Source organism: Carex rostrata, chromosome 33 (assembly GCF_964058835.1).
Source record: "Carex rostrata chromosome 33, lpCarRost1.2, whole genome shotgun sequence".
In the NCBI taxonomy this organism is placed as follows: domain Eukaryota; kingdom Viridiplantae; phylum Streptophyta; class Magnoliopsida; order Poales; family Cyperaceae; genus Carex; species Carex rostrata.
In genome coordinates, this window is record NC_135950.1 from 767360 (window position 1) to 786387 (window position 19028).

General features: G+C 34.9%; 1 protein-coding gene, 2 long non-coding RNA genes and 1 pseudogene across 21 annotated transcripts; 3 read left to right on the forward strand and 1 right to left on the reverse strand.

The window, feature by feature from the left end:
- The first annotated feature begins 966 nt into the window (after positions 1–966).
- LOC144548740 (uncharacterized) lies at positions 967–5151 on the forward strand. Of its 8 annotated transcripts, none has more exons than XR_013509446.1 (9): positions 973–1576; positions 2159–2297; positions 2394–2522; positions 3137–3243; positions 3326–3499; positions 3994–4109; positions 4509–4600; positions 4735–4785; positions 4879–5151. It is a non-coding gene; the product is annotated as an uncharacterized LOC144548740 (long non-coding RNA). The 8 variants fall into 8 exon arrangements; XR_013509449.1 differs by having other exon boundaries at positions 974–1576; positions 3144–3235; XR_013509445.1 differs by having other exon boundaries at positions 976–1576; positions 3137–3235.
- A 134-nt stretch (positions 5152–5285) lies between these two features.
- LOC144548318 (LEAF RUST 10 DISEASE-RESISTANCE LOCUS RECEPTOR-LIKE PROTEIN KINASE-like 1.1 pseudogene) lies at positions 5286–8394 on the forward strand (annotated as a pseudogene). Its single transcript, XR_013509340.1, has 3 exons — positions 5286–5301; positions 6249–6509; positions 7215–8394. The product of XR_013509340.1 is annotated as an LEAF RUST 10 DISEASE-RESISTANCE LOCUS RECEPTOR-LIKE PROTEIN KINASE-like 1.1 pseudogene (transcript).
- A 3201-nt stretch (positions 8395–11595) lies between these two features.
- Positions 11596–12642, reverse strand: LOC144548319 (transcription initiation factor TFIID subunit 8-like). The gene has a single exon (XM_078296993.1). It carries the CDS (start codon positions 12640–12642, stop codon positions 11596–11598), a length of 1047 nt encoding a protein of 348 aa, XP_078153119.1.
- A 2047-nt stretch (positions 12643–14689) lies between these two features.
- Positions 14690–17529, forward strand: LOC144548267 (uncharacterized). Of its 11 annotated transcripts, none has more exons than XR_013509323.1 (6): positions 14690–15001; positions 15114–15510; positions 15943–16016; positions 16308–16395; positions 16546–16650; positions 17064–17529. It is a non-coding gene; the product is annotated as an uncharacterized LOC144548267 (long non-coding RNA). The 11 variants fall into 11 exon arrangements; XR_013509324.1 differs by having other exon boundaries at positions 15158–15510; XR_013509325.1 differs by having other exon boundaries at positions 15203–15510.
- The last annotated feature ends 1499 nt before the right edge of the window (positions 17530–19028 follow it).

A 19028-nucleotide genomic window follows, 5' to 3' on the forward strand; every position in this document is an offset into this window, starting at 1 on the left:
GGGGCCTGATAATTTTCCATATTTTGAGTATACTTTCTCATTCAAAAATGACAGCGGACAGCTTTCTCTGCTATCAGCTAGTTATTCAAGAGATTTTGTGGCACAGCCCGGTTGCTTTGCAAACTGGAAAGAGGTTTTCTATCGTGAAGATGGTAAAGGTCAGTAGCTTGTATGTTTTATCAATTTATCCTGTTAATATTCCTTTTAATCTTTTTGTAAATTATGGACAGTTCCATTTTTAAATAGTTGTACAATTAAAATTCCATTTTTTTTTGTAAATTTTTCTTTCCTCTTTGGCAATAATTAATGGGGTCTTGACATAACAGCTCTAATTAATAGAGACAAGATAAGAGACTTTGATTAAACTTTAAGCCTATGACTGTTCAAAATTGTTGCAATAGAGGTAACCTTTTTCGTTTTTTTTTTCTAATTTCCCTTTCAAAGTTTCCCGGTCTTACTTTCATGTGAAAATTTTCCAATTTTCCCATACTTTTTGAAAAGGATATATAGCTAACTTTTTCCTACCGTCAATTATATATTTCCCTTCTAAAATCAAGTCAGGATCCTTTTACTTCATGCCTATCCCAATGTTCAGCATAATAGTTCTATAACATGTTACTTCTAGTACTGGTATTCTTTATTGCTTTTCATCAACCTTGGTAATCCTTGTCAAACAATGGGAAATTACTTGAGGTTATAGGAATAGCACATAGGTATATAACCTCCCCCTGCTTCCCTATCTCATGGCAATCGAGATCATTCACTAATATCAACTAATTATTGAAATAATCTTTTACCCAAGCTTAATTGCGTTGCTAACAGCACACTGGTAATCACTTGTGATCAACAGTACGTGTAAAGGATAATAATTTGCTCACATGTTATTTGATTATTATATTTACCATTCCTTGCAACTAAACTGTATTTTAATTATCGTGCTTGCAAATTGTATTAGCTTCAAGTCCAGTGAAAAGAAAGGATGAAGTGATCTATCTAAGCTTGAGAACGAGAATCGTAATAGGCAAGGATCACTTCTGTTTTAGTTTTACAGTAAAGTAAACCTACGAGTTATCTTTACATTTTATATATGACATTAGGACACTACAACAAAATATATATTTACCGGCGTTAAATCGGGCGGCGTTACTAAAAACGCCAGCATATGGCGTAGTTGAGATTTGATCCCTAAGCAAACGCCGGCTTTTGTTAAAAAAATATTTCGTCCAAGTTTTGAGTATCGCCCAAACAAAAATAATTGCGCAAGTTCTAAAAAGTTAGGTCTCTCAACCCATACCCTAGACCCGCCTTTCCTCTCTGCCTCTCCCTCTTCGCTTCATCTCTGCCTCGCCATCCCGCTCCGCTCGTGCCCCCTTCGCAATTTCGTTTGCCCTCTCTTTACCGAGCACAAATCCTTCCCCGCTATCTCTCTCTCTCTTTCTAAGCCCGAGCACCGAGAACAAACCCTCCCCCGTTGTCTTTCTCTTTCTCTAAGCGCGTGCATGGAGCACAAACCCTATCCCCGTTGTCTCTCTCTGTGGGACCGATCATTTACCAGTTCGTCGCACTCTCTCTCTAGGTATGTTATTTTGGTTCAATAGTTACTTTAATTTTCTCATGTGAAATTCGTGAAATAATGAAATTTTTGTGAATTTTGTGAATTAAGGGTTAGGATTGAGAGTTTGAATTTGAAATTTTGTGAATTAAGGGTTAGGATTAAGTGTTAATCGTTTCTGGCTACTTGCTGTCTTCGTTTTCAACTGGAGCAGCTCTAAGTTGTCTTTTTCCCAATTCAAATCACCTCTTTCAAGTCTGACTACACTTAATCAAGACATCTACCATCGAAGCCTCTAGTTATAGCTACAAGATACTGGTAAAAATGACACCCTGTTGTTGGTAATGTTTGGATTGTGCTTGAGAAATTAAGTAGACAACTAGATTATCTCAGACACTGAATGTTAAATATTAATATTCTGCTATGGGCGCTATGTTCGTAATGAGATGTTATTTAATTTATGTATATGGTCTAGTTTATTAAGTTATTTCAATATTTCAACAAGGATACTTCATTTATTTGGCCAACAAATATTTTTCTTTCCTTTTTATGTGTAAATAATACTGACAGAAACTGAACATCAATATGGATCGCTGCCTTGTTCAGGTCATAATCTTTCTATTCCTTAAGAGCTAGTGTGTGAGGAAATTAGAAGCATTTTTTGGGGTTCTAATTGCAACAATGGCCGTAATCTTTGCTATAATTTTTGGTTAAGCAACACCTGGTTCTGAGAAGCTTCTATATGGTAACCAACTATAATTTCTTTTTAAATTGATAAAGCACTGTTGTTGTTGGTTATATAAATAATCGATCTTTTCATTTTTGTTTAAAATATCAATAGGGAATTCGGAGCTTTTGCCATTTTGCCAATGATCATAGTTGCACTGTGTTTCGACAGTTGCCGGTTCATTTTTAACTCCAAATGTTCCCTCTAGTCTCCAAGTTCTTCTCTCTATTAATTGATAATTAAGTAATTTCTCAGTTTATTTACTATTTAGCAAAATAGATGAAGTTTATTAGGACCCATCTGCATATTTTTAAATTTTGGTACTGTGGTGAACTGTGGTGAGTTATAGTGTCGCATTCTTAATTTCATTTATGTTCTACAAGGTAAGCATACTAATTTCTTTTCCATGTAAGAGATAATATGGTACATGTTGAACACTGGTACATCTCATTGCAGATATTTGATGATTTTCAAAGTCATCATAAATATGAACGTTTAATATTTGTACTAGTAATATATGTTTTATGATAGTGCAACATGTCACCTCCTGTGGCAGATAGGTATTATTACTGGCATTGCCCATTGTGCTATAGCAGAAGCTATTTCAGCTACAGGAAAAGTACTGATAGCTCCATACTATAGTAACATTATTATTGAAGGGCACAAATGAAATTATTATGTGCATATTTTGAACTAATAACCTTTGAGCTGCGATTGAGTTGCTATGATAAATTGCAATTCTTACCAGCAACTTGGTTTCGGCTTCATATTCAAGCAATTTTTTTTATTAGAAATCTTGAACTTTGACTATGTTTTCTGATTTAGAGTTATGTATAACTTATTTTATATGTTAATAGGAAACAGGCGACATATCCCCCCGCTGTCTCTCCGAGGACTGATCATCGGTGCATCGCTAGCGCTTCCTTTCTGACTCGGTGCTGGTGCATTTGTTCTCAGTTAAGCTGTTAGCTTGCTGCTTGTGCAATTTTTTACTTTTCGAGGGGTTAATTTTATAAAATCTCTTAATTTTGTTTTACCTATCATAGATATTCAGTGTCGTTTGTTTCCCAAGATGAAATCCCTTCAACTCAATATGCTTTGAGTATCGCTGGTAATTTCTACTTTATAATTTGGACTCGGAGTTGGTCGAGAGGCGGGGTTGGGAAGTCGCTATCCACAACCTTGGTACTAACTGACTTCTACAGATTCGATCATGTCGGGTAATAAATTAATCCCCTTTTCAATTCTTGCTTGATTTTTCTGTGATGCCTTCTATGGCATACGGACCGATCCCCTCTATCAATTAAATTGTGAACTGTGTCTTCTTATCGGGCTCGGTTCTGATTTGTGTGTATGTGGTTAAGCCCTTCGTGACTCTCGAACCCTTGAATTGCATGTGTTGAATATCGTATGTAGTTGAGCCGTGTTGGTTCTGTAGCCCTTCTATAGCCGGTGTTGGCGCTGGTACATTAGGTACTAGTTAGTTTTGGAGTTTCTAGTAAACTGGCATACTAAATTTGATGAATGATGGAGGGAGACTGATACGTGGTGAGGCTAGGTGATGGTGAAGCAAGCAAAAAAATTTACTGTCCTAGTAAAAAGAAGAAAAGAGGCATTGTCTAAAGCAAGAGCTATACATACATATTGCCTATTCTTAATAAAATTCATAGGTTAATATACCAATTATTCACTAATTGTGTTTGTTATGTGTTAGTGGGTTGCAAATATTGGAAACAAGAGAGAAGCTGAGAAGCCCAATCTGAACAATGTCAGATTGCATTGGCTGATGCATCCCAAATTGTGGACTCATTTCTTGCCGGTTTTGTCCTTGTAAGTTTGGCAAAAAAATTATTAGATTAAGTTTTCTCTTAAATTTTCCTCTTAATTTTATTAGATTATGCACTGGTAATTGATGTAATTATACGCCATCTTGTCAAGCTATTAACTCCAAATATGTCGTTTGTCTGGTAATTTTATAAAAATGTTTTTTAGGTATTCCACCGTTATTTGTAATTGCTGATCCATATGCCTGAGTGTCAAAATGCCGGGAAACCCCTAAAAGTCTTGATAAATTTGTTGTCCCGTTATTTATGTAAAAAATATTAACCTTTTGAGCCAACCAGTGAGTTTTGTCACTATAGGTGATATGCACATGTGAATATGTTGAGTTTGTTCTACAAATTGGAATTTGGCCCATAAGTGGAGTTAGTTTGGGAATTTGATGTGCAGATTCAATTATTCAGAATTCATATGCGAGTGCCAGAATATGATTGGACTACACAGAAAGTGTTTCCATCTCATGAACTTCATTGTAAATACTGGTAAGCATAAAGTTCCTAAACTAGCCACTACCAAGCAATTTAAAAAAAAAATAAAGTTTCTATTTGAAATTGTTTCTAGATTTTAGACTATATACACCATTTCAATTTTATAACTTAGTCCATTCTTGTGTCAGTTGAGTAAATTGGATTAGGATTGTTTCTGGCACATGCACGCTAATTATTAGGTATGTTTATTACTTAGACATTTTCTTTGATTTATAATGTTATAATTCAATGAAAATTTTAAATGAAATCAAAGGCAAAATAAAACTTTGCAGGTGACAAATTACAGTGGTGAAACTTGAGGAATCCAGCTAGGAAATGTCTTAAGTTTTAACATTTGATTTCCATTTATTAGTCTCGGTTAATGCTTGTTATATGTTTTTATTTTTCATTTTGAACAAATTAGTTATATGTATATTTTGAACAAATTAGTTATATGTCTCAGCTAGGAAATGTATTCTTTTTTATTTTCAGCTTTAAAATTAGTTATATGTATATTTGGATGTTGCAAGTACTAAGTAATTAGTAAATGGTCTTAATTTCTTCTCTATCGTTGACCATCCAGTATGCTATCGTAGCAATTTTTTTTTTTTTCAATTTTTTGTGATCTTTACCGGCGCTACTAAACGCCAGACTTTCTTTTAAAAAAAAAAAATTTGTGAGTTTTAACGGCGCTTAGTAAATGCCGGGAAAAAGGAGTAAACGCCGGGAAAAGTCCAAAATGTCGGATGAAATTTGCTAAACGCCGGGAATTAAAACTATCGGACGGCGCTTCCTAAACGCCGGGAAAGAGGCTTCAAACGCTGGGAAAGAGCGTCCAAATGCCGGGAAACCCAGATTTCGGGCGGCACTTCTGAAACGCCGGCAAAAGGGTCTGTAAACGCCAGGAAAGGCTTTTGCCGACCCTGGTATTAGTGGCACTTGCCCAAACGCCGGGAAAAGTGTTTAGTGGCGTTTTTTCATGCTTTTAGTGGCGTTTTTTAATGCCACTAAAGGCTAGATTTCTTGTAGTGGGAAATTTATTTCATTTTAAAAAAGAGTTAAGATATCTCTTTCAAACAGTGCTTCAATAATATTCCGAGATATATAATTTAAATAACTATTTTAGAATAGGATTTGGTCTTGAACACATCGAAACTAATCAATTACTCATTTTAGCTTACAAGAATGGGATAGTGTCCGTGAAGGTATCGTCGCAGATACTCCTTTCAGTAATACCAATACACTCAGTAAAAACACTTTTTTGTGAGTGTACCTTTGCGGATAGTCACTTTTTACCCTCGCGGATACTGTCCCATTACGTTTGAAACTTCAATAAACCTACTTGGAACTCAACTTCATTTAGCCTATGGAAATGTAATAACAGATAGCAGTTCGAAGTTAGTTTATTCAGTTTAGACAACTTCTCTGTAATTCTCTGTAACAGAATTAGTTAATATAGTTAGACTACCTACTGTTGTATTAAGAGGAAAACATATGCCTATATAAAGGCCATGTAACAGAGATGTAATCAAGGAAGAAATAATAAAGATTCATTCTCAGTTCTTCTGTTCTTTCATTTATCTTTACAATGTTCAAATTTAAACATTTTACCCTTTTGTACTCTATTTCTGTGAATTCTCACTTTTATTTGATTACCCTTCAGGATGCGTTGTGGGATTCGCATCTGTGCTTGCATTTGGTGGTTTGTTACTTTTCTTCTACAAGCGCAAGAAACTGATATTGATCTCATCATCGTCAAAACTTCTGGTACAAAGAGAAGTTTCTGATCAATACTTTCATGACTCGGTGATGGTTGGGTCAGAATACACTCAAATTTTCTCTTATGAGGAACTTCGTGAGGCAACTGAAGGATTTAGCGAATCAAAAAAGCTCGGTGATGGAGGTTTTGGCGTTGTATATAAGGGTAAATACTATCACTTGTAATGTAAGGTAAATGTTTTACATACTAAAAAATGAGTAAGATTTAGGTGTTATGGATAGCATAAAGCCTTCCGTGTTTGCTTTAAAAACCTATCGTATAAACTTCAAATTTTGATCTAAGTAGCTCAATAAATTAATTTATAATAAAATTGTAGATTACTAATTTTTACTATTTTTGGAATTTCTTTACTATTTTTTATGATTTATGAAATATGGTAAAAAAATGTTTTAAAATATTAGCAATTTTTTTATTTTCAAGGTATTTTTTGCCATCTTTCATTAATCATAAAAAAATAGTAAAAAAAATTCAAAAATAGTAAAAATTGGTATTCTAGAAGTTTATTATATAACCAATTTACTGAGCTACTGAGATTGAAATTTGAAATTTATACGATAGTTTTTTGATACAATAGCACGGAAGGCCTTATTTTTGGCATACAACATTGTTCTGATTTATTATATATTTTTTTTCAAAATGTTTTCTCTACTTTTTTAAAGTAGAAGTATTATTTTGGAGAAAAATATCTCTGTTTTTAGTCTTGAGCTAGCTAGGTTTGATATACCTACTTAAGGCGTTGAATTCTATTGGAGCACTCATGATATACTTTTGAAAAAAAAAAAAAGCATTTCTGGATATTAATGAGGTTGTTAATCAGTGATTAACAATTAGCAATGCAAAATTCTCTAGGGATACTCAAGGATGGACGCACAGTTGCAGTAAAGCGCCTTTACAAAAACAGCTACAAAAGCACCGAGCAATTTATGAACGAAGTCAAAATTCTGTCCAATCTCCACCACATGAACCTTGTTATCCTCTATGGCAGCACCGCACGATCCAGCAAGGAGCTGCTTCTCGTCTATGAGTTTGTCGCCAATGGCACTGTTGCCGACCACCTCCATGGGCCCCGCTCTAGTGAGAATGCATTAACATGGCCGCTTCACCTGTCAATTGCTATTGAGACCGCAAATGCTCTTGCGTATTTACACGCAGTTGTACCGCCAATAATTCATCGAGATGTCAAGACAAATAATATATTACTAGATGGTGGTTTCCATGTCAAGGTTGGCGATTTTGGTTTGTCGTGTTTGTTCCCATTGAATGTGACTCATGTTTTGACAGTCCCTCAGGGTACGCCTGGGTACGTCGACCCTGTGTACCACCAGTGCTACCATCTTACTGACAAGAGTGACGTGTACAGTTTTGGGGTTGTTCTAATGGAGTTGATTTCATCAAAACAGACTGTAGATTTGAGCAAGAGAAAAGATGAGATCAACCTTGCTAATATGGCGTTAAACAAAATACAGAGGTGTCAGTTGGATGAGTTGGTGGACCCGACTCTCGGATTCAGCTCAAATTGGGAAGTGCGGTGCATGATTTCTTTGGTTGCTGAGCTAGCATTTCGATTCTTGCAACCTGATAGGGAAATGAGACCATCTATAAAGGAGGTATTGGAGACACTACGAGTGATCGAAAAAGACAATTATAATGGAGATAAAATGGTTAATAGAAATATGATAAAGGAAGAAACTTATCTTTTAAAGGGTACTGAAACAAACTTTTCTTCTGATACTATGACTGATGGTTGGAACAGCAACTCTACGACACCTAATACTAGCGGATAAGGGACTAGCATTTTGTTGTTCAATTACAACTACTTGTATGGTTACCAGGCGATGTACATATATAATATAATGGTGTAAATTACATGAGAGTACATATGTGCGATTGCACGACTATTGTACAATAGCTTTTCATTTTTTGAAAAAAATATGTTTTGAACTTTTGCTTTCCAATACATTTCAATATTCTTGATGTCTTTTAATTTCGTTAGTTGAGATACTCGAGACAATTTTTTCTTAAACTTTTTTTTTAGCAATTTGATTTTACTTTTAGTATGATAGGTATCATGTCCAACAGCGCAAATCTACATTCATCCGTACGGGTGCTAAGCTACTCTATAATTTTAAATTTTTTAATTATGTATGTTGAAATTTAATTAAACTAGAACTTTTTATATAACCTAGCCCCACTAATAAAATATCACACGTGTACTTGTAGTCTAATAGTTAGAGCTTATTTTGTGATTGTGGAGAACTTGAGTTCAATTTCCACCAATAACATATTGTTCATTTTAATTTTAGCACCCCTTTAATATGAATTCCTAGTTCCACCCCTGACCATGTCCTTCGATTCATGGCAATGCATGTTGCAGAGTAACCAGGGGTGTAAACGGATCCGGATTATGAATCTGCTCTGTATCCGTTTATTATCCAAATCTTAATTAAACGAAGCTGATTATTCGTGTATAGCGATCGGATATATACTGAATAAGAGGAATGGATCCAAAAACGAATTCGGATAAATTTTGCAGGGGCTAAACGGAGTGGATATCCAAACATATTCGGATGTAAGTTTAACAGATTCTGAGATAGTCACTCCGAAAACCTATTGCATAAAGATATTATTGACAGAGCCATAATTCTAGCAAGAAATACTGCAATAGGGCTTTATTTAATTCTATTTCCACACAGGGGACGAGACTTGAACAAAGGCCCAGTGTCTTTCAAGCTAAATAAAAAATTGAATAATATAAAACGTTGAAATAATATTTGGATTATTTTTTTCTTTTTAATCTAGATATATATAACAACAGTGATTTATGTATATTTATGTGGTTTTACGCGTGGCCACTCTGTTGGGTACGAAAAGAAAAAGGTAGAATGTAAAATAGTTGCTGGAGGTGAGGGTATTGTTCAAAGTGAGATGCGGCCGATGCAGGTGCTGCTCGAGGTGTAATAACCAGTGGAGGCTGGATAGTTTAAGAAACTAAATTAATCGTTTTTATTAGAATTTTAAACCAGTGGAGGCTGGATAGTTTAAGAAACTAAACTAAAAAGGTAGAATCTAAATTAATCGTTTTTATTAGAATTTTATTTAGGTTTTCTATGTAATCAAATAAAGTGCTAGGCTGGATAGTTTAAGAAATTATTTTGTTTATGATTTTATGAAATATTACAATTTTTCTCAAATTATTAAATTTGTTTTTTGGAGCAGCTTGTTTGTATTCTATGAAAACTTGAGTAAAATAACAGCCCAGTTTTTTTATTTAGGAAGTCATTTACTTTATCTTCCCTAGTAATTTTATTAAGTTCTTCTATTGGATTTACTTTATCTAAACAGCTTCGGACAAAATTTTGTGGATATAAATGAAACGGATATTATTCTGTATAAATTTTAGTGTTCAAATAATTGTTCATATAAAATGGATGATAATTTATGATCTTTCAAACGATAAAGATATTCAAATTAAATATTTTGTATCTGTTAATCTCAAATCATGCATTTGATCTGAGTTTCAATTAATTAATAAAGTGGGAGTCTGACCATTACATTAAAAAATATTGAATTACCTTCATTTATTTGATATGACTAATAGGATTTAATCCAGAAATTTAGCGTTCAATATAGCAAGGAGTTGCTAGCTAGAGTACTTTGAATACAATAAATAATTGTGAAAACCTAAGTATGCGGATTTTTATGTTAATCTTAATATGCATAATTTGTGAAAACATATCTCCAATTGATCTAGTTACTGTGATGAAAACTTTACATTAATTAGATGACTGGATAAAAATTGGATAGGGAACTGGAGAGCAAGGATATTTCTTTGCTTTTTTGGTGAAACTTATAAATAGGCGATCAATATATATAACGCATAGAGAAAAGTTTTAGATGAACGAGTAATGCCTAATTCCTCAGCCCTCTAAGCTGCCATGTTTAAATCATCATGCTTAGATGAGATCAATTAAGGAGTTGACTTCATCAATCGAACAATTTGTTACGGAGAAAAACAACATTGGTCTTGAAGAAAACATAAGTTGGGCTTATGGGCTTTGGGTTGGGCCCTTTTCCGTATCTTTATCTAGTATCTTCAAATGCTTAATTGGTGAGGTTGCAGTCTATTTTCTAGAAATGTAAGTACATCAAACCAATTTTTTTTTTTTTTTTTAAGTAGAAGTACATCAAATTTTCATTAAGAATGCATCTATTTGGTCTAGCACCGTAACTTCACCCTTAAATTACCAGAAGCAAGCCCTCCCTATCTCAAGATCCTACGTACTAAAATTAATGCTTGCAGTAATTATCAATTTTATAGTAAAAATTGCCATTTTTTTTTTCATGCATCAATCCTTCAGATAGAATTCTAAATCAAATACACAGATACTTGGATGAGGTTTTGGCGATATGCATATTATAGAGCGGTTCATGCTATGGACTCATATGCCTATTTTCAAAATTAATATATTCAATCCAAATTATTCAACATGATCTCTATATGAAAATGTACACGCTGATCAAATTTACATCTTTTAAAGAAAATTTACTATGTTTTTTAGATAGAAAATCACTTGATTTAAAACTTATAGACCAACTTAAAACAGTGATTTCAACTTATCTAAAAGTTAGTAAAAAAAATCTAAAAAATGTAGCATTTGGTCACATAATATATTTTCATATAAAGATTATATTTAATGGTCCGGACCGACTGTTTAAACTCTACAAATAGTGATATGGATCCATAACACTCCTCACTCCTAAAACTTGTTAATGTATAAGCGAAACAGCAGGAAAATGTGACATATCCAAAAATGAAAGCCTCTGTGCTTCTGATCCAGGGATAAAAAGATACAATTAAGACTTGAAATTTAATGAAACCATAAAGGAAGAAATAATCCCAAATATGTTTTGGTCGTACCTTGCTGTTTAATTACAAAAGGAGATCTCTATCTCAACAAAAATAAAAAAATAAACACCTGATAAACAAAAGACAAATCAACTAAATTTAAAAAGATCATCAGTACATAGCCTATACTCAAAATGGTCAGATGCATTCCAAACTTCTTCAATTTTCGTCGCATTTTTTACTCTCCTACCCTTGTGAAAAGTCATATTCTTTTTACACTTAAAAAAAAATGCACGTAAATCATGGAAAGAATTCTCCTAATAAATGCCAATCTACCTCTAAACTAGAAATTAAGATGTCTAACAAATCCATTATTTTTTTCTCTCACAGTTGTGCAAGCTCATTCGGTTTCTCCATTGATTCCTTGAGTATCATCTCAGCCCTCCTTTTCTTGCTATCCATTTCTTCTTCTTTCAGTGTCCATATATCCTCCTTCAAACCAGTACCTCTAAGTGACAACACCTTTGACATAGATTTCGAATCAACCCCAATTCTAAACCGAATAACCGGCCTTTTGTTAGAAGAAATAGCACCTCTTTCTTCAATTATCTCTTCCCCGGAGCCCTCAAGTACAGGTGCAAAGGTCTCAATAACTGAAATACCTTTTCTTTCACCTGGTATAATAATATCTGACACATGCCTCTCTCCATGAGGCAAGGATGGGACCAGAAACGGGTTTCTCTGACCAGCTTCATTCTCTCTTTCTACATTGGCACGACCAATTGGAGCAAACCCCTCTAACCCATTCAAAGAAAAGAATTTTCCAAAGCTAAAATGAGGCATTTCCCTCGGTTGGCTTTGTACAAAACTTCCATTACTAACAGAACAATTGATGTAGCTAACCGGGTCAGGAAAGGGCGGTAACCAACCCGGTACATGACCTCCTACTACAACTTCATCTTTTCTAGCATCTGGTAAAATTTCGACCTTTCTGTCACGTGTAACTGGAAATCTAGTAATTGTACCAGCAAAAGGAACCTCCCTTTTTGTTCCAAATCTATAGAGGTCAATAACCACACTATTAGGATCAGACTGATCTGTAAACCCTTGAACTGATTCAATGTCTTCCAATGCATGAATAACATCAAATGCATTGCAATTGGTTCGATTAGACATGTTACAGTAAGAAACAGAAAGTTTACCGACATGAGAAATGTACCGGATCATGACATCAGCAAGTGCATCAATAGGTCTCTTGTAGGAGTGCTCGAAGCCGGTGGATTCAAGGATTTGTGTGACAGAAATTCTCGATACGGCACGGCCATATTGGCTATTACTAGTAGAAATTTTGGCCATTAGGGTAGTAGTTTGGGGTTCAATTTGGGGCTCCTTAGCAACATATCGGCTTGGAAACCTAGATTCTGGTACCATTTGTGATCAGAGAACTCACTAGAAATACTCCATTGTTGCGAAGAAATCCCTGGGAAGAGGATCTTCGTCAGGGTTACGCCGATTCTTCGAGATAGTTTTGTTTGCGGCAGATTGATTCCTCGGATTTGATTCTTGAAAGGAAGATGTGAGAGAACGACGAGAGATTTTGGGGAATTTCTATCACCTGAGGTAACAGAAGTTCTGAGGTTTGATCGTGACTGTCCGATCTACTTTAGCACGAAACTTAAGGCACCGGATACTGATCGGACGTTCTATATTTAAAGTAAAATATTTTTTTCCCTCAGAGTATAGGACTCGAATTTGATTCTCAAAGAAAGATGTGAGGGAACTACGAGAGATTTTATCATATCAGAAATTTTGAGTTTAGATCTGGACCGTTCGATTTGCTTTTACACGAAAATTAAGGCACCCACTTAAAAACGGACGGTCTGGATCAGACTCAAATATTCCGTTACCTAAGGGTATTAGGACTCGATTTTGGGATGTATAGGTTTCGTTAATTGAAAGGAGTAAAAGATCTAATGGTTAACAAATAAGCAGTAGAGGAAATAAGCAATTAAACGGCCAGCTATTATTCTATTTTTTTTTTTCTTTTACTTAATTAGACATTATATTTTTTTGACATTTATTTTTTTACCTTCAATTATATACAGATTTGATAAAAATTTATTTAAATTTAATAAATAAATATCATATCCTGTCGAATTTATTTGATGCTCCACAAGTGAATGAACAACGAACGTTGAAATTTTTTACTTATATTAGCACCTTTGGTACCTTTTTTTTGTTTATATTAAACTGAACTAATGTGATATATTGTTTTCTCAACTATATATGCAGAATTCTGGTATATTTGTCTTTAAAATTTTCCATTAACTCTATCTAATCGTTTTCTTTTGCTTTGTTAAGCAAACGAACCCTCATATTTTAACATTGTTCTCAACAAACCTATGATTTTGTAATTTTATAACTATTTTGGAAAAAAATATATATAAATTTTCAATAAAAAAAAGACACAGTCAACTTTTATCCGTTCGATTATGATTTCACAATAACATACCAATTTTAATTCATATTTAAATTTTAAATTTTAATTCATACATTTTTAAATATACATAGAAAACCACAAAATATGTGCAAAACTAGGATAAACTTTAGCTAAAAGTTTATATTATAATATGAGTGAGTCTATGGTACTATGCATATTACTATTTGGCACCATGTTACGGCTCTATATTCGAGTTTTCAAATTCTAACGGTCGATCCGAACCGTTCATCTTGTTCTCCATATTAATATGTGTTTGGAGACCAAATTTTACATTTTTTGAAATTTTTTTACTATTTTTTTAAATTTATTGAAAATCACTGTTTTTGAATGGTCCAGAATTTTCAGATCAAGTGATTTTCTAAATATCTAAAAAAATAGTAAAAAATTTTAAAAAATGTAAAATTTGATCTTTAAACACATATTAATATGGAGAACAAGATGAACGGTTCGGATCGACCGTTAGGATTTGAAAACTCGAATATAAAGCCGTAGCATGGTGCCAAATCGTAATATGCATAGTACCATAGACTCACTCTTATAATATTTAGTGATAAGAATGGTAAACGAGACCACATTAAGTGCACATCCTATCATAGGCATTTTATCGAGCACTATAATTGCAGCCTCATCACTTCTATTATCTCAACATAGGCTTTGGAGAATTGGAGTGAAGATCACAACGTGAATTTTGCGACCCTCTTTGAGAAACCGTCCCAGAAAACCAAACATTCGTCCAACCTGATTCGTTCTGGCACAACCGTTCATCAAGATCACATATCTATCTATAGATATAATTTTGGATGTTCCGGTTACTGTTCATCTACAGTAACACCTCAACTCTCCTCCGTTCGATCTCTATCTCACGATTGAAGTATTTCCTCCGTTTGATTTCGATCTCACGGTTAATTCATCGTCGCTATTTCTTTGTCGTCTTCCCCGCCTCTTCTTCCCTTCTCTCTCTAGAAGGTTCACGTCTCCTCTGATTCTATTTTCAATATTTTTCTTCCTCTTCTTCTCTCTCTCCGTGACCCCGACTCCCCGAGCACCACCCCCCACTCGCCCATCGCGAACCCAACCCCCCTTCTCCCTCTCGCCCCTCCCGAACCCAAGTACCACCCCTTCCCGCCCCTCTCAACTCACTTGAGTGGACGCGACAGCCCTCTATCACCTATCCAGTGGCCGCGATTGTTCGCTCCTCCTTCTGGCCTTCCAGCGAACCAGCCCAAACTTCATCACGGCTATGGCTGCTTGCTCTCTCGAGCTCTGGTCTTGACATCTTCATTCTTTGACGTAATATATTTTCTTAAATCCCTCTTTTAAATTTCAGTTAAGTTTGTTTTAACTGAGCTTTCAGATGACTGCATCTTAAATTCTGATATTTTTCCATCGTGTTTGATATCAGTTTGACTGATTAACACCTCAGCTTTAACTATAAGCCGATGTCAGTTTTATTAGGGTGGACTTATACTTATCGCATAATTTGGGCTGAAGTAGGTCAATTTCTCAAGTTGCTGCCAAATTGGTCAATTTGGGGCAAAGAATTATTGATTTCGGTGAAGCACTATTATCTCTATAACCATATCAGTGGGGAATCATCTCATCTCTGGATGCGCAAATCTCAAGGCCTCCTCCGCCCCATTTTCAGGTCATATGACTTCTTTATTGAATCATTGACTAATTGGCTGAGAATTGTTTTAAAACGATATGTTCGAAATTAGGATTTTAGATATTGATCAGAAGGCATGGGTTGGATTAGAGGAGCTGCGGTCTTATCTGAAGCAAAGTTTCATGTCGGAGCTGTAAGTTCCCTTTTCTTTCTGAAATCAATTCACATCATTCTTTACTATTTTGTTGCTACATTCGTTTAATATTCATGTACTATTGTTCCATGACATGATATGTTGTATAGATTAAACGTGCATTGCAGACACAAGTCGTTCGTATAAATAAATTAGAGGAAGTGTACAAGTTTGTGTCTAATTAGATGGAGTTTAGACAAATAGGGTCTTCTTATGGGTTACTTTTATTAGCATTTATTGAAAAAAAATAGATTATTCTTTAACGTTCAAAGATTCATACAACATATGGTGCTAAATCGGTTAGTGTGTACATGTTACATGAGTGGATTCTTGAGCCCTACATTATACTCTGGTTAAATAGAAGAATGGATATTAAGTTGGTTTGCAATCAGTGGATCGAAGAGACGCCAGCTCACAATTTAGTTGCTGCAGAAACTTTATACTGGAACGAAGTGGAATTAAAGCACTCAATTGTTGTCGAACTGGAGCCAACCATCTATTTCATGGTATGTGGTTCTCTAATTTGGTTAATTTGATTTATTAAGATAGTATGTGTTTCATTTGTGTGGAAGAGTTGTCATCATCATGTTTCTAGCCAATTTTTTTGAACAAGATTGTGTAGTACAAAAATTAGTTCTTCTATTAGGATTAGGTGCCTTTTAATTATTTGTTTTTTCAAATTTCTTAATATCTATCTAGATAAGAGGGTCTAGAGGCTCTGATCATGTCTTCTGCAATAATTATACCCTGAAGTATTCCTTAATTCCTAATGACTGACCTCTTTTTTTCTACCAAAGGGATCAGGTGAACTGTGCATGAAGCTGGCTCAATGGAATTCTTATAGGATAATGTCTATCTGATACGACTATGCCTATTCAACTCGAGGTACCAATTATAATCTCAAGCTGCTCTTCTAGGCATAGTTTTGGTTCAATGAAACCTTGAAAAAGTTGTATCATTGTACCTAATTTTACCTCATTCATTTGTGTAATTCTAATCAGCATGTAACCAACTATCCCTAATTTTCCTTTGCAGAGTTAACTGAGGGAATTAAGCCTTTGATATCCTTTTGAATTGAGCACATAAATGAATGGTGAAACAACATGCTTGTCCAATGAAGCGTATCAATTTGGAAAGATGGTAAGGCTAATTAAGGAAGCTCAGTTAACTCAATCAATTCTTACTTGGCCATTAATTATGCAATGGAGGGTAAATTTAACTCAATTTTGCTTCAAAGCATCCTTAACATTGCAATTAAGACTCAATTTGACCCATATTTGCTATAATAATAAGCTCCTTCACTTTTCCCTCATTATTATAGGATGCCTCAATTTGACCCAATTTAACATCAATGTTTTGTCTGTTGTGCAATTGAATTAATTTACACTGCACAAGTCTGGGTCGACCTTCAAATATGTAATAGTTTTGAATATACCAAACATGCCTAAAATTGAGAGATTGATGGAGAATATTTCTACAATTTTTTAAACTTCTTTTGCCTTCTATAATTTATGTATTCAGGGGTTATTGAATTCTGCTTTAATTTAATGTAGGGTGATAGTTTAATGAGAATATTCAAAGCAGCGACACTTGCCGTTGTATCATATGCATCATCAGAGAGAAGGCCATGCAACCCCTTCAATCCATTGTTAGGAGAAACTTATGAGGCCAACTTCCCCGAGAGAGGCATACGATTTATTTATGAAAATGTACTCTTGCTCTGTTGGCTTTAAAATATACCAAAATGTCCTTTGTTTCACACACTCTTTTCTTCCCTAGGATTATGGATGCACAATGCACTTCATTTTCTTATGAAATTATAGATTACATTTTTTTCCCTTTTTGTTTTTTTTTTTCTGAACTATTATGATCTCCATTGCTCACTGATTCTGTTATAGTTGGGGATTACTTTCATACATTATTTGTATAAGCTTCTTTCATTTTTTTTTTGTCTTTTTATTTGTTTGATAATTCAGACATGATCGTTTTATTGAAATTAAATAGTAAGCCACCACCCAATGATGATAGCTTGTCACTGTGAAGGACGGATGGAAACTTTGGAGAGAAGGTGACTTGAAGTCTAAATTTTGGTGTCAATCCATCGTCATAGACTCTGTTAGAGTTTTGACTTTGGAATTTGATGATGGTGTTATCATGTAAAAATGATTTTATTTAAGCCAACATTTACTATAGTAACACTACAAATTGTACATTTTTTGTAACATTTAAGCACAACTGTTTATGTAATTTACTAACTTCTGTTGTACAGTTTTTATTATGTCTCTCTAACAACTTATTATCTTTCATTATACATAAAAATTACTCTATACAACTTTTCTCTCTACCTCGGAAAAAAACTTGCCGAAGCATCGCGAGGCCTCCATCTAGTGTATATTCATTGGGACTGATTCCTTCAGCTTGGGTCAAGCGGTTGAAGAGGGAAAGATGGGGATGTTTGAGGTTCTGGTGCGAACCAAGGCGGCAAAGAGATGATTGAATTGTTGGATGGAGGATGGAGGGTTCTGGGCAGCCAGCAGCTGGTTGAATCAGTGAAGCGCCTCTTGGGTAGAAATGACATATGGCTTTTGAGTGCTGCCTTCTCCCCTCCTTTGCTGCTTCCCCTTCCGAAAAAGGTTGCGAATGTTGGTTCTGCTGGAATAATTAGTACTGGGTGTTGGTTTGTTGGTGATGTAGTGGGTTCGAGATTTGGATTGGGGGAAGGCGTAGTAGACAAGACAGGTGTCTCGGCGAGAAACTAACGGGGATGGGGATGGAGAGTGGGAAGGTGAAGAAAAGGGGGGCAAGAGACGACACACGACACACAGCATTCTGCATTTAGAAATAGCACATGATCAACCCAGGATTTACCACAATCGGGAAGAACGGAGTAGAGAAAAAAAAAACTACAAAATTGTAAAACAGAGATAAAAGGGGGAAATAAAATAAACCTCTTGAAGCCGGAAATAAATCTGCTGCGATCCTACAGGATCGCAGGTCCATCCAATTCTAATCTCAACCGTTCATATATTTGAGATTCGTGTACAAAAACTCTTTCCTTTTAAGATTCGTACAATGTAATAAATGAAGGGTTGAAATTGAAATCGCAGGACCCTGCGATCCTGTAGGATCACAGCAGATTTGATTCCCTTGAAGCCCAGCAAGAATACCGTTATGAACGAACGGAGAAGATTAAGGAGACGAATCAAAGAGATGGAGGAGTTTGCCTCACTGGAAGTGGAGAGGAGGATTAAGAGAAGTCGTTGGGCCAACCTCTGCTTTTTATTGTTTACATTTTATTTAAATTTTAAGTGGGCTTGGGTCATAGAAGTTCAAATTATTATGTTCTGATTTCTCAGTCATTTCCCAAGTGAACTTGGACAAAAATATTTACAAACCAAAGAGTTGTTATATCAAGTTACCCCTTACCAGTACCCTGGAGTTGTTATTTTGTTCTTAAATATTTTTCAAACTGCCGCAATAACAGAAGTTTTGGGGAACTTTTGTCACCTAAGGTAACA

Bases quoted from the DNA above. Each gene is read 5' to 3' on its own strand.
- LOC144548319 (XM_078296993.1), bottom strand. From the start codon at position 12,642: ATGGTACCAGAATCTAGGTTTCCAAGCCGATATGTTGCTAAGGAGCCC.